The 13471-nt window shown below is 46.6% G+C and overlaps 1 protein-coding gene across 4 annotated transcripts in view; it reads left to right on the top strand.

The window, feature by feature from the left end:
* Window positions 1–13471, top strand: part of TTLL3 (tubulin tyrosine ligase like 3) — a 28751-nt gene that overhangs the window by 9827 nt on the left and 5453 nt on the right. For all 4 annotated transcript variants that reach the window (XM_059663515.1, XM_059663512.1, XM_059663511.1 and 1 more), the window contains 4 exons: window positions 738–933; window positions 6691–6839; window positions 10356–10599; window positions 11373–11808. In XM_059663515.1, coding sequence (XP_059519498.1) covers window positions 738–933; window positions 6691–6839; window positions 10356–10599; window positions 11373–11808 — 1025 coding nt within the window. The remainder of the gene's footprint in view (window positions 1–737; window positions 934–6690; window positions 6840–10355; window positions 10600–11372; window positions 11809–13471) is intronic.

Below are 13471 nucleotides of genomic sequence, written 5' to 3' on the forward strand. Positions count from 1 at the left end.
CTCCCGTGGACCTGGCATGTGGCCAGCTCTCCAGCAATGACAGACGAAGAGGACAGACGGAGTCCTGTCTTGGGACAGGGTCCCTGTGGGGAAGCAAGCAGTGAAACCGTGTAGTTTTTTCATGTGGTCTGAGGACCCCTAGTGCCTTGTGGAGGGTGACATAGAGAATGCCACATTCCATGTTGACTCCACCTATTACTCACCTTTCTCTCTCTGGACTTAGCTCCTACCCATACTGTAATCCAGGACCTTTCAGCCAAGGATTCAGGGTCATAAGGGGCAGGTCTACTGGGAGGTGGGAAATCCCTGTCTCTTCCAGAGGGAGGCCTTCCCATTGCAGTTCCCTAGGTGTGTCAGGTGCCAAGAAGACTGTTGTATGCCAGGATCAGGGGCACAAAGGCTACAGGTGTGTCAGAGGTCCCACAAGCAGAGAGGGTGCATGTGTTTGGAGCTATAGGTGCTGAGAGGCCCTGGGGACTGTTAGGGTGGACCCTCAAGTGAGTGACAGGTCCTGGGACAGTGGGGACTAAGGGTGAGCACTAGGGTCTCAGATGAATTTAGAATAAAGCCTCTGGTAAGTGGCAGGTCCCAGGGCAGTAAGAGATGTAGGTGTGTGCTGGGCCTCAGGTGTATTTAGGATGAATCCTCCAGTAAGTGACAGGCATTGGAGCTGTGGGTGCCATGGCATGTGTCAGGTTACCTGTCAGAGAGTGACAGGCCCCTCCCTACCTCTGCAGCAGGCAAGCAGCCCAAGAAACTGGAGAAAAAGCCAGTGATGCTGACTCCAGAGTTTGTGGATGAGGCGCTCTGCGCCTGCGAGGAGCACCTTAACAACCTGGCCCACCTGGACATTGACCGGGACCTGGAGGCCCCGCTGTTCCTCAGCCCTGAGGGCTGGTCCCTCTTCCTACAGCGCTACTACCAAGTGGTCCAGTGAGTACCTCTGCACCAGGGCGTGGGACATGGCCGTGCCCCTTGCTGTGGGGGGTCTCCCTGTTCTGAGCTAGCTCAGTCAGAGACAAATTCTCTCTTTCTAGTGTAGCCCTGCACCTCCTCCGTAAGCCTCCCCCTTTTGTTCTCCCTGTACTTTCCTGCTCACGAGCTCTTAAGGGCTCCCACTACCTCCATGATGGGGTAGAAAGCATTCTTCCTGGATCTTGGCATAGCATAGTCACAAAGATCATGGCCTCAATTCAAGTCCTAACTTTGTACTTTTAAGCTCTGTGACCTTGGGAATGTCACTAATCTTTTTGAGCTTTTTCTCAAATAAAAATAGTTAATATCTTCCCCAAAGGTAGGACTCAACAGGATCATTTGTATCATGTGCTCAGCATGGACTCAGTAGTCACTCACCAAGTAAGAATCTATTCATTCATTTAGATTTTATCATAGAGGCCAGTGTTCCCCCAAGTGTGTTACATAGGATGCTAATTCTACAGAATGTGAATTGATTTTGTTGGGGCGGGAGGAAAGGGAAGGGCTTTTGTGGTCAATCATACTTGGAAAACATTGGGTTAAAGTTAACTAAAACAATTTTCCTTGGTGCAGGGCCTTTCAGAACATATTGGTGGTATATACCTCAGAGAGAGAGTGCAATACAGCAGGTCCTCAAATAACTTTGTTTTGTTATAATGTTGATGAGATGCTATAGAACTTAACTTTTTTTTTTAAATATATTTTTTATTGATTTTTTACAGAGAGGAAGGGAGAGAGATAGAGAGTTAGAAACATCGATGAGAGAGAAACATCGATCAGCTGCCTCCTGCACATCTCCTACTGGGGATATGCCCGCAACCCAGGTACATGCCCTTGACCGGAATCGAACCTGGGACCTTTCAGTCCGCAGGCTGACGCTCTATCCACTGAGCCAAACCGGTTTCGGCAGAACTTAACTTTTGTTTATATAAATTAGCCTATGGTAGTGGACGGCAAGCTGCGGCTCTCGAGCCACACGCGGCTCTTTGGCCCCTTGCGTGTGGCTCTTCCACAAAATACCGACTTCTGTGCATGGACCATGAAGTTTCTTTTTTTTTTTTTTTTTTTAAATTAAATCTTTATTGTTCAGATTATTACATTTGTTCCTTTTTTTTCCCCCCCATAACTCCCCTCCTCCCAGTTCCCGCCCCACCCTCCGCCCTCACTCCCCACCCACTGTCCTCATCCATAGGTGCACGATTTTTGTCCAGTCTCTTCCCACATCTCCCACACCCCTTTCCCCCCCAAGAATAGTCAGTCCATTCCCTTTCTATGTCCCTGATTCTATTATAATCAACAGTTCATTCTGTTCATCAGATTATTTATTCACTTGATTCTTAGATTCACTTGTTGATAGATGCATATTTGTTGTTCATAATTTGTATCTTTACCTTTTTCTTCCTCTTCCTCTTCTTAAAGGATACCTTTCAGCATTTCATATAATCCTGGTTTGGTGGTGATGAACTCCTTTAGCTTTTCCTTATCTGTGAAGCTCTTTATCTGACCTTCAATTCTGAATGATAGCTTTGCTGGATAAAGTAATCTTGGTTGTAGGTTCTTGGTATTCATCACTTTGAATATTTCTTGCCACTCCCTTCTGGCCTGCAAAGTTTCTGTTGAGAAATCAGCTGACAGTCGTATGGGTATTCCCTTGTAGGTAACTGAGTTTCTTTCTCTTGCTGTTTTTAAGATTCTCTCTTTATCTTTTGCTCTTGGCATTTTAATTATTATGTGTCTTGGCGTGGTCCTCTTTGGATTCCTTTTGTTTGGGGTTCTCCGAGCTTCTTGGACCTGTAAGTCCATTTCTTTCACCAGGTGGGGGAAGTTTTCTGTCATTATTTCTTCAAATAGGTTTTCAATATCTTGCTCTCTCTCATCTTCTGGCACCCCTATAATTCTGATGTTGGTACGCTTGAAGCTGTCCCAGAGGCTCCTTACACTATCCTCGCATTTTTGGATTCTTTTTTCATTTTGCTTTTCCGGTTGGATGTTTTTTGCTTCCTCGCATTTCAAATCATTGACTTGATTCTTGCGCTCCTCTGGTCTGCTGTCGGGCGTCTGTATAATATTCGTTATTTCAGTCCGTGTGTGCTTAATTTCTAGTTGGTTCCCCAATATAACATCGAGGGTCTTATTAGTTTTCGTGTAGATCTCATTAAGTTTATTGGCAGCTTCTAAACAGTTCTTGAGAGACCTTAAAAGTGTGGTTCTGAACTCTATTTCTTCCATTGACAATTTTGTCCTGTTTCTTTGTCTCCGCATTTTGTTATGCTTCCTTGGTGCACCCCCTAGTGGTCTTTGTTCGCAGTCTTATAGATAAATCTTGATTGTTGTAGGTAATTCCAGGGAGGGTTTGACCTCCAGGCCAAGTGGCTATGAGAATCAGCTGTGTCAGCAGTGAGAGAACTTCTGTCCTCTAGGGAGGTGCTAATCTAGCCTTTGCCTGAGGCTATCCGGCAAATGCCTCTGTGCAGGGCTTGGGCGGGGCGGGTCGCACAGGATCAACAGGGTGGGCTGGAGAGAGCAGTTATGGCGGCTCTCAGTCCTGTCCCAAGGGGCTCTGCCTCTCTGAGTCCCAGCACCCGCTGCAAAGCTGGGAGAGAAAGCTGCACTCGCTCTGACCGAAGCCAGACAGTCCCGCTTCTCCTGTTTGAGTCTGGGTCCCTAAAGACTCGCCCGGATCTGGTGCTCAGAGTCTGCGACTCCCTCCCGATTGAAAACAACAACCGCGCCCTCCGCCGCCAGCCTGCTCCGCGCACTCCGCACCTCAGAATTTGACTTCAGCACTGCGCCTCCTCTGAGTGTCCGTATGCGTTTCTCTTTCCTCCTAGTTGTAGGACTTCCACTCAGCCAGCGTTCCTGTGGTTCTGGGTGATGTCCCTTCCGTTTTTTGGTTTCACTTTTGAAGTAGTTGTTCAAAGCAGCAAACTCCGGCGTTAACCTATGCCGCCATCTTGGTTCTCCCTATTTTCTTCACTCTGGACCATGAAGTTTCAATCGCACTGTATGTGTGCGCCCGCAGGTGGTATTTTGTGGAAGAGTCACACTCAAGGGGCCAAAGAGCCACATGTGGCTCGTGAACCACAGTTTGCCGACCACTGGCCTATGGTAAAATTGGTTTTGTTCTATGTCATTTCACTTAGTTGCAGAATTTATTGACAATATTAAGGGCTTACTGTATATTCTGTACTTATATGACCCTAGTGGCATGCCCCCGCCCCCCCACCCCCACACCAAGCATCCTGAGGGGTTGTGTTTTCAGAACCCACTTTGGGAAAGAGTTCTTTTTGTTGTTGTTAATCCTTACCCAAGGATGTTATTTCCATTGATTTTCTTTTTTTTTTTAGAGAGTGGAAGGGAGGGAAGGAGGGGAAGAGAGAGAGACACATTGATTGGTTGCCTTCTGCACGTGCCCAACTGGGGCTGGGGATCGAACCTGGAACCCAGTGCGTGCCCTTGACCAGGAATCAAGCCTGAGACTCTTCAGTGTTCGGGCTGATGCTCTAACCACCAAGCCACCAGCCGGGGTGGAAAAGGGTTCTTGGGCAGAGGAAAGGAGTGTCGAGATGAGGCTGGAGCTGTTGTGGGGAGATTCCGTTCAGTAGAGGAGTGCAGGAGAGACAGGAGGGAGAAGTGTCCTGCGGGCAGGAGAACACTCAGCTTGTGTGCCAAGTATTGTGCCAGGCTCCAGAAATGACACATAGTCCCTTCCCTCAAGGAACACAAACTCAAATGGGAGTGATGAGGGCCTCAGCTGGGGTGGGACTAATAGAACAGGATGATTTGATAGAGGAGACTGAAGAACTAATAAATGAACTTTGAATAAATGACATACTGAGCAAACCCATGTCATTGTTAATTCATTTGTATCTTCTTTAAATGTCAGAAAATGAAGTTGACAGTTGACCCTATACTTTCACCTTAGCTACCAGAACATGTAAAGTCACCCTTCTTAAACTAAGAATTATTGAGACTGCGTTAGAACATTATGTGAAAATAATTTGAGTCTTATTTATTTCCGGGTATAGGACAAGTTCAAAGAGGGCTGTAGGAAGCTCTCAAAATTCAGAATTTCATAAAATATTGCATCATATAACATAGTGTTGAGTTGTTCAGTACAGATAGTTAGCATACATTAATTCATTCAATATTAACTGTTATGTTTCTCAACTCACCCCCTCCCCCATACTCTCTTCAATCTCCTCCCAGCCTCCTTTTCCTCTAGTAATCACCATGCTGTTGTCTGTGTTTCTAAACTTTTAAAACAAATCCATGACTCAGCAGCCAGGCTTTTATTAGGTTGACTTTCCACAAACACACTGGTTGTTTTTCTTTTTGCTAAATATAAAATCATATTGTCATGTTGAACATACCTTTTCAGAGTACACGTGCCCCTGCCATTCTCATGTGACAGAGTTACTGTGAGATGCCCATGGAAAAGTTTCCAGTAGGCCTTCTAGAGCCGGAGGGGTCAGGACTTAGATGTGACTGAGAGGCCCTGCTATGCCCTTTCCATCTGGCTGTCCCTGTTCCTGGCACTGCCCCAGTGGTTGCTGCTGCCTCCCTATTGAAAGCTGAGTTCTCCATGGCTAGAGACATGCAAGAGGCCAGTTGTTAAAGAGGCTTCCTTCCAACTCAGAAGAGAAGAAATGGGAGAGTTTGGGTGAGGCAGCCATCTGGGGTATTTTGTGACTTGGTTTATTTCAGGACATTTTGTGTCCCGTAGGGCAGCGTTCGCCAACCTTTCAGGCCTCACGGACCACCGGTTGGCGACCCCTGCTGTAGGGAACAAGGTCTCTCTTTGTTCGCGAACCCCAATCTGTGCCGACCAGTTACGGAGGCACGCTCCTGCCAAAGTACTTGCTTATCCAACCATTCATTCATTTAGCACCCTTTAGGGAGTGCTGGTATACTGCTGGAGATAGGAACGCAACAGAGAATAACAGCTACACTAATGTTCCTGCTCTAATGGAGCTTCCATTCCATTGAGGGGAGACAGATGTAACCGATAAGCGTAGATGTCAGGTGGTAGGTGATAGGAAGAGAAGAGAAATAGAGCAAGGAGATGTGTGAGACAGATGTGCCTGAAAAGAACTAGACTAGGAAGGGATTCACCTATCAACCAGTGTTAGGTCCAGATTAGAATGAACCCTCAAAAGCACTTGCGATGGAGGAATCAGGCAGGATGGTGTGTGTCCTGGCTCAGCCTCTAAATTCAACTTGTGACCTTGGGCAAGTCTCTTAACTCTCCAGGCTTCAATTTACACTGCTCTAAAATGGGACCAGTAATACCGTCCTGGCAAGGCCACAGAGAGGACTAGAGATAATGTATGTAAAGCCCTTCACTACAAATCTGGCACATAGTGGAGCCTCACCATTAAATGCCGTATGATTAAATTTTGCCAAAGGCAACTTTAATGTAATGGAAAGGGAGGCGGCAGAAAATGGAGTTTTTGGAGTGGGTGTGGAGTGTAGTAAGTGGTGCCTTTTCCCATTCCAGGAGTCTGGGACGATGCCCTGGGTAGATAAGAATTTGGGGGGCAGCTTGAGGGTGGGTATGGAGGTTTGGAAGAGACCTATCTGGACCTTTAGGGAGGGAAGGGCATGACCAAGGCTGGTAGGACCATGGCCAGGGGAGCTTGTGTCTCCCTTTGCCTTGTCTACCAGGCTGTCCCTGGGTCCAGCCCTGCCCAAGACCCATTATCTCCCCAACAGCGAGGGGGCAGAACTCAGGCACCTGAAGGCTCAGGTCCAGCGCTGTGAGGACATCTTGCAGCAGCTGCGGGCCTTGGTGCCCCAGATAGACATGGAAGGAGATCGCAACGTCTGGATCGTGAAGCCAGGAGCCAAGTCCCGTGGCCGAGGTGGGTGTCAGCCCCTGCTTCCTGCATCAGCACCCTACAGCCTACCTCACCATTTAGAGCAGCGGTCACCAACCTTTCGGACCTCACAGACGACCAGCAGTCCGCGGACCACCGGTTGGCGACCGCTGATCTAGAGGCCAGGCTGTCAATAGTGCAGACTCTATTGAGAGTCAAGCTGCCTATATTTGAATCCCAGCTCTGCTATCAGTATGCTGTGTGACCTTGAGCAAGTTATATCACCTCTCTGAACCTCAGTTCTGTCACTTATGAGAGATGATAAGACTTCCTATGAGGCAAAAATTACAAGATGGTGCGTCTAAAGTTCAGCATGATGCTTGGTACAGAGTGATCATCCCATAAAGGTTGGTTGCTGTGACGATGCAGCTTCTCTCCTGCCCTCAGAGTTGGGATGATGCTCTAGGTAGGTCTGGTGATACTCAGGTGCTTGTCATCTAAGGGCTCTTGGATTTGGCCTCCCTTGTAAGGTATATAGCATAGTGGTTAAGGGTATGGATACTAGGAGCCAGAATGGGTTCAAACCCAAGCTCTACCTCCTGCTGTTTGTAAAGTTCTGGCCAAGTTAGTTAACCTCTTGTGCCTCATTTTCACCATTGGTAAAATGAAGTCAATAATACCTACCTGAGAGGATGAGGTAAGTATAATATATGTAAAGTACTTAGATCCTGTGCGTTTACATCGTAACTGCTACATGAGTGCTATTATTCTGGCTGCTCAGCCCACTGTGAATGGAATCTGAACAGGAGAGCCAGCACGCTGGAGTTGTGCCTTTGCCCAGCCTTTGAACACTGGTTAAAAACTTCTGAGATGTAGAAAACAGACTTTTGGCAGATCCCTCCAAATACTGCCCGTGGATGAGTTTTTCTTTTTCTACCTTGGAAATAGTTTTGTTTTTTAAAAATATATTTTATTAATTTTTTACAGAGAGGAAGGGAGAGGGATAGAGAGTTAGAAACATCGATGAGAGAGAAACATCAATCAGCTGCCTCCTGCACACTCTCAACTGGGGATGTGCCCGCAACCAAGGTACACGCCCTTGACCGGAATCGAACCTGAGACCCTTGAGTCCACAGGCCGACGCTCTATCTACTGAGCCAAACCGGTTAGGGCTACCTTGGAAATAGTTTTGTTGTTTTTTTCTAAGTATAAAAATACATGTTACTATGTTTAAGAAATTAGACAATACAGAAAAGTAGAAAGCAAAATCAAAAGCCACCCTTGATTTCACTAAGATAACTACTGTTAACTTTTGGGGTTGTGTTTTCCCCCCCCTATACTTCCTTCTATGCATTTGGAGAGAGAGATTTATTTTATTTTTAAACAAAAACATACTATTCATTTTTCCATATCTTTCAATATGAATTAGTATTACTCATTTATTCTTTGCATATTTCTTCTTAACAGTAGATCTTGGAGACCACCCTATTTCAGAACATCTAAATCTGCCTTTCTTTTAAATTTAGCTTATTGTTATGGATACTTTTAAAAGACACAAACTAGCAAGAATAGCACAATGAATCCCCATGTACCTAGCACCAAATTTAAAAATTGTCCATTTTTAGAAAAACTTAATTGAAATGTATATATAACATACCTCATTGAAAAGGGTTCACATTGTGAGGATACAAGTCAATGAATTGTTGCAGTTGAAGAAAGAGCACCCAGATCATGAAATAAAGCATTGCCTGGCCCTGGCCAGGTAGATGAGTTGGTTAGAGCGTCATTCCTATACGTCATGGTTTTGGGCTCGATTCCCCCATCAGGACACGTACAAGAAACAATCAATGAATGCATAAATAAGTGGAAAAGGAAATTGATGTTTCTCTTTCTTCTGTCCTCCCTCTCTGGAAGGAAGGAAGGAAGGAAGGAAGGAAGGAAGGAAGGAAGGAAGGAAGGAAGGAAGGAAACATTTGCACCCAAGAAAGACCGCACCCATAATTCCTCTCAGTCTCTACCTCCCCACAATGGTGATCCCTATTAATCTTTTTTACACAAGGCATTGTGTTTTGGGGAGTCTTGGTTATCAGTCTAGCCATTTGAGAAAGGATCTGGCTTGGGAACCAGCCACAAATTATTCTGTGTCATTGGCAGGAGATCTGGCTGTTAGGGGGCCTAACAATGAAGGAATGGGATTGATTTGTGTGTGTATGTGTGTATGTGGTTTGCAATGCAATTCTGATACTTATCGGCATTAAAATGATGCCTTATAAGCTAAGATACTTAACTTCACTAGTTATAAAAGAGGTACAATTAAAATAAGATACCATTTTCTACCCAGGAGAATGGCAAAAATAAGTGTTAGGTAGGATGCAGGCAAATACAGTATCATACACTCTTGCTTGGAGTGCAGATCAGTGTAACATCTTTGGCAAAATAAAACGGAAAAATGCACATACCTTAGAACCAGCAAATCTATGGCTAGAAATTCATTCTACAGGTGACTAATAATAATGGTTTGAGTTAACAGTTACTGAATGCTCACCGTGTGACAAGCACTATTCTATATCCGTAACACAATTAAATGTATAGAATCCTGTGAAACTGAGGCACACATACTAGTAGACTCTCCCACCACCTGGAAGGATACCCGTAGGACCCGAAAGCTGCAGTTGGCTGCCCTTGGGGAAGGAGATGCATTCTTAATTGTATACCCTTTTGTACTGTCTACTTTGTTTCTCATTTTATATTGTTAATTAAATTGAAAAAACTAATCAAAGTCATATATGCCCATGGTATGTGTGTGTGTGTGTGTGTATGTATTTGTTTATTTCTTTTTTGTTAATCCTCACCCGAGGATATTTTTCCATTGGTTCTTTTTTTTTTTTTTAGAGACAGTGGAAGGGAAGGAGGAAGGAGAGAGAGAGAGAGAGAGAGAGAGAGAGAGAGAGAGAGAGAAACACATTGATTGGTTGTTTCCCGCACATACCCCCATAGGGGCCAGGGTTCGAACCTGCAACCCTCCTGTGCACAGGCTGATGTTCTAACCACTGAGCAACATTTCCCAGGGCTGTGCATGGTTTTCCAAAAGCACAGTGTTGTCTGAAATTTTATTCATGTATATATCCCTTTGCATTTAAACAAAACTGGTTTTTAAACAGGTTTTTAGAGAGAGAGGAAAGGAGAGGGAGAGAAACATCTATGTGAGAGTGAAGCATCAGTTGCCTGCCTTCTGCATGCTCCCTACTCGGTATTGAGCCTGCAACCCGGGCATGTACCCTGGCTGGAAATCAAACCGGCAACCTTTTGGTGCATGGGATGACTCCCAACCAACTGAGCCACACCAACCAGAGTGAAACTGATTAATTTTAAAATATTTAAGCCCTTAGCAGATTTTCAACTTTCCCAAAGGTAAAAGGGTCTGATTGAGGCAGGCAGCCTTACCCACTTGTCTCTGTCTTTTCTGTGGGGATGACAGCTTATGGTGCGCTATCTATGGTCTCCGGCTCTTCTCCCAACCAGAGCCTGCCCTGGTCCCTGACCACTCCATTTCCCCCTTAGGCATCATGTGCATGGACCACCTGGAGGAGATTCTGAAACTGGTAGACGGCAACCCCATGTTGATGAAGGATGGCAAGTGGGTTGTGCAGAAGTATATCGAGCGGCCCCTGCTCATCTTTGGCACCAAGTTTGACCTGAGACAGTGGTTCCTGGTGACCGACTGGAACCCACTTACCGTGTGGTTCTACCATGACAGCTACATCCGCTTTTCCACACAGCCCTTCTCCCTGAAGAACCTGGACAAGTGAGCCCCACCACTCATTTCCCATGAGCCCCCAGTCTAGTTGGGAAGCTGGCACGAAACAGGCAATTCCAGTGTAATGCTGGGCTCCAAACACAGACTCTGCGGGCAGGCAGACCCTCCGTCCATCCCACCATCCATCCCACCATCCTTCCACCCATTGATACTTACTGAGTGTGTACCCTGTGCCATTCTCTGTTCCAGGCGCTTGGAACACAGTGGTGAACAAAACAAGAGCCTAGCTCTCCTGAGTTCACAGTCTAATGGGAGAAACAGAAAAGCAATGAACATAATAAGTAATGTCATCTAATAGGCTAAAAGGTGATATGAAAAATAAGAAGAAATGGAGAGCAGGGTAAAGAGTGGTCGGGAGAAATCTGAGAGGAAAAAAGCAAGTTGCAGCATTAGCTTGTGGGGTGAGAGGAAACATCTCACAGCTGGTCAGTGGTGAAGATAGGACTTGAGCACATGTCTTAGTGATTACAAGGCCCATACTCTTAAGCACCTTCTTATCTCCCAGGCACTGGGGAGGGTTAACACTGGCCCAAAGCCCTTAATATTGTGTTCTCTATAGTTAGTGCCCTCAGAAGAGGTCCTGAGAAGTAAAATTGGTTATGGGCCCCCAGCCTTCATCCTTGCCCTCCCCAGCAGGAACCCATCTCAAGTTGAGTGGTCCACAGTAGTCCCGGGCTGGGTCTAGGGTTTGCCTGCCCTCCCCAGGTTTGGGCGGGAGGGGCAAAGGGGCTCAGACCTCAGCTTTCTCTTCTCTGCCCCAGCTCAGTGCACCTGTGCAATAACTCCATCCAGAAGCACCTGGAGAATTCGTGCCATCGGCACCCGCTGCTGCCCTCAAACAACATGTGGTCGAGCCAGAAGTTCCAGGCCTACCTCCAGGACATGGGGGCCCCAAATGCCTGGTCCAGTGTCATCGTGCCTGGCATGAAGGCTGCAGTGATCCATGCTCTGCAGACTTCCCAGGACACTGTGCAGTATCGGAAGTCTAGCTTTGAGCTTTATGGCGCTGACTTTGTGTTTGGTGAAAACTTCCAGCCCTGGTTGATTGAGATCAATGCCAGCCCCACCATGGCGCCCTCCACATCTGTCACCGCCCAGCTGTGCGCCGGTGTACAAGCCGACACCCTGCGTGTGGTCATTGACCGGCGGCTGGACCGAAACTGTGACACGGGAGCCTTTGAGCTCATCTACAAACAGGTGAGGCGTCCGGGCCCAGGCACAACCCCAGGGAATCTTCATCCCTTCCCGATAGCCCCATAGTAATGCAAGTGGACAGACCCAGTTCAAGTCCTGGTCCTGCCCAGTCACTTAGTACATCTGCTTCCTCATCTGTAAGATGGAGATGCTACTACCATCTTTTTCACAGGGTGTGGGAGGATGAAATGAGTTAATTTGTATGAGTAATATTTCCACAGAGGCATATAGCATGGTATTCCTGAACCTCCCTGGTTTCAAATCTCTGCTCAATAACTACAAGCTCTGTCACTCTGAACAACTTCTTAATCTCTAGGGGGTAAGGGGCCTGAGTTTCCTCATCTGGAAAGCATTAATGAAAACGGTACCTCCCTCATAAGGTTGTGAGAGTTAAATGAGTTAAAAGCACATTAGAATAGTGCCTGGCACATAGTAAATGCTACAGAGGTTTTAGCTATTGTTATTACCTAACTAGAGGCCCGGTGCACGAAATTTGTGCATGGGTGTGGGGGAGTCCCCTCAGTCCAGCCTGCACCCTCTCCAATCCTGAACCCCTTGGGGGATGTCCGACTGCTGGTTCGTCCACACAGCCTGCTGCTCAGTCGTTTGGTCGTCCCTCACTAACCCCGCTGCCAGCCTGGTCGCCCCACGCAGCTCTGGGCTGCTCAGTCATTTGGTCGTCCCTCACTAACCCCTGTGCCGGCCTGGTCGCCCCACGCAGCTCTGGGCTGCTCAGTCATTTGGTCATCCCTCACTAACCCCTGTGCCGGCCTGGTCGCCCCACGCAGCTCTGGGCTGCTCAGTCATTTGGTCATCCCTCACTAACCCCTGTGCCGGCCTGGTCGCCCCACGCAGCTCTGGGCTGCTCAGTCATTTGGTCGTCCCTCACTAACCCCTGTGCCGGCCTGGTCGCCCCACGCAGGCTGTTTGATCATCCATTTGGTTGTTTCAGTTGCTACGGTTGCTTAGGCTTTTATATATATAGGTAACGTTGTTAGGCATTTCATTATAAATGGCATCACCTGTAAAAGGCCTGGATGTACAGAGAGTGAGTTAGTGGAAACTGCTGCTGCTGCTGTTATAGACACTCCTGCCCAAAAAGGAGGGTCAGGGTGGGAAGTACACAGGAATCATTGGTCCATAGAAATTCTGAAATCCAGTCCTAACATATATTTCTAGTTTTTCTATTAGGAACCACTGTTACTTCCTAGGAGTTCTCCATGGCTCTTGCTTCCATTCATTGGGATCTCAGTTCAGCCCAGAATCACCCTTCCTTTTCCATGAACATTCTCAATAGTTCCTAGACTGTTACCTGCTCATAGAAATTTGGGGTTACAAAAGCCTCTTTTCATTCTTTCATATTGCATCTGTCACTTCTAGTCCAGGTTGATATTTAAAAGCCTTGTGTGTTTCTTTTTCTTTCTTAATTTTTATTTATTGATTTGAGAGAGAGGGGAAAAGAGAGAAACATTAATTTGTTGTTCCACTTATTTATATATTCATTGTTTGATTCTTGTATGTGCCCTGACTGGGGATCAAACTCAGAACCCTAGCGTATCGGTGCTCTAACCAACTGAGCTTCCCGACCAGAGCCATGTGTTTCTTATATATCAATTTCTAATCCATTATATTACACAAAAGCCATGTCCACAAACATCAGAGCTCT

This window comes from Myotis daubentonii, chromosome 14 (genome assembly GCF_963259705.1).
Source record: "Myotis daubentonii chromosome 14, mMyoDau2.1, whole genome shotgun sequence".
Classification (NCBI taxonomy): domain Eukaryota; kingdom Metazoa; phylum Chordata; class Mammalia; order Chiroptera; family Vespertilionidae; genus Myotis; species Myotis daubentonii.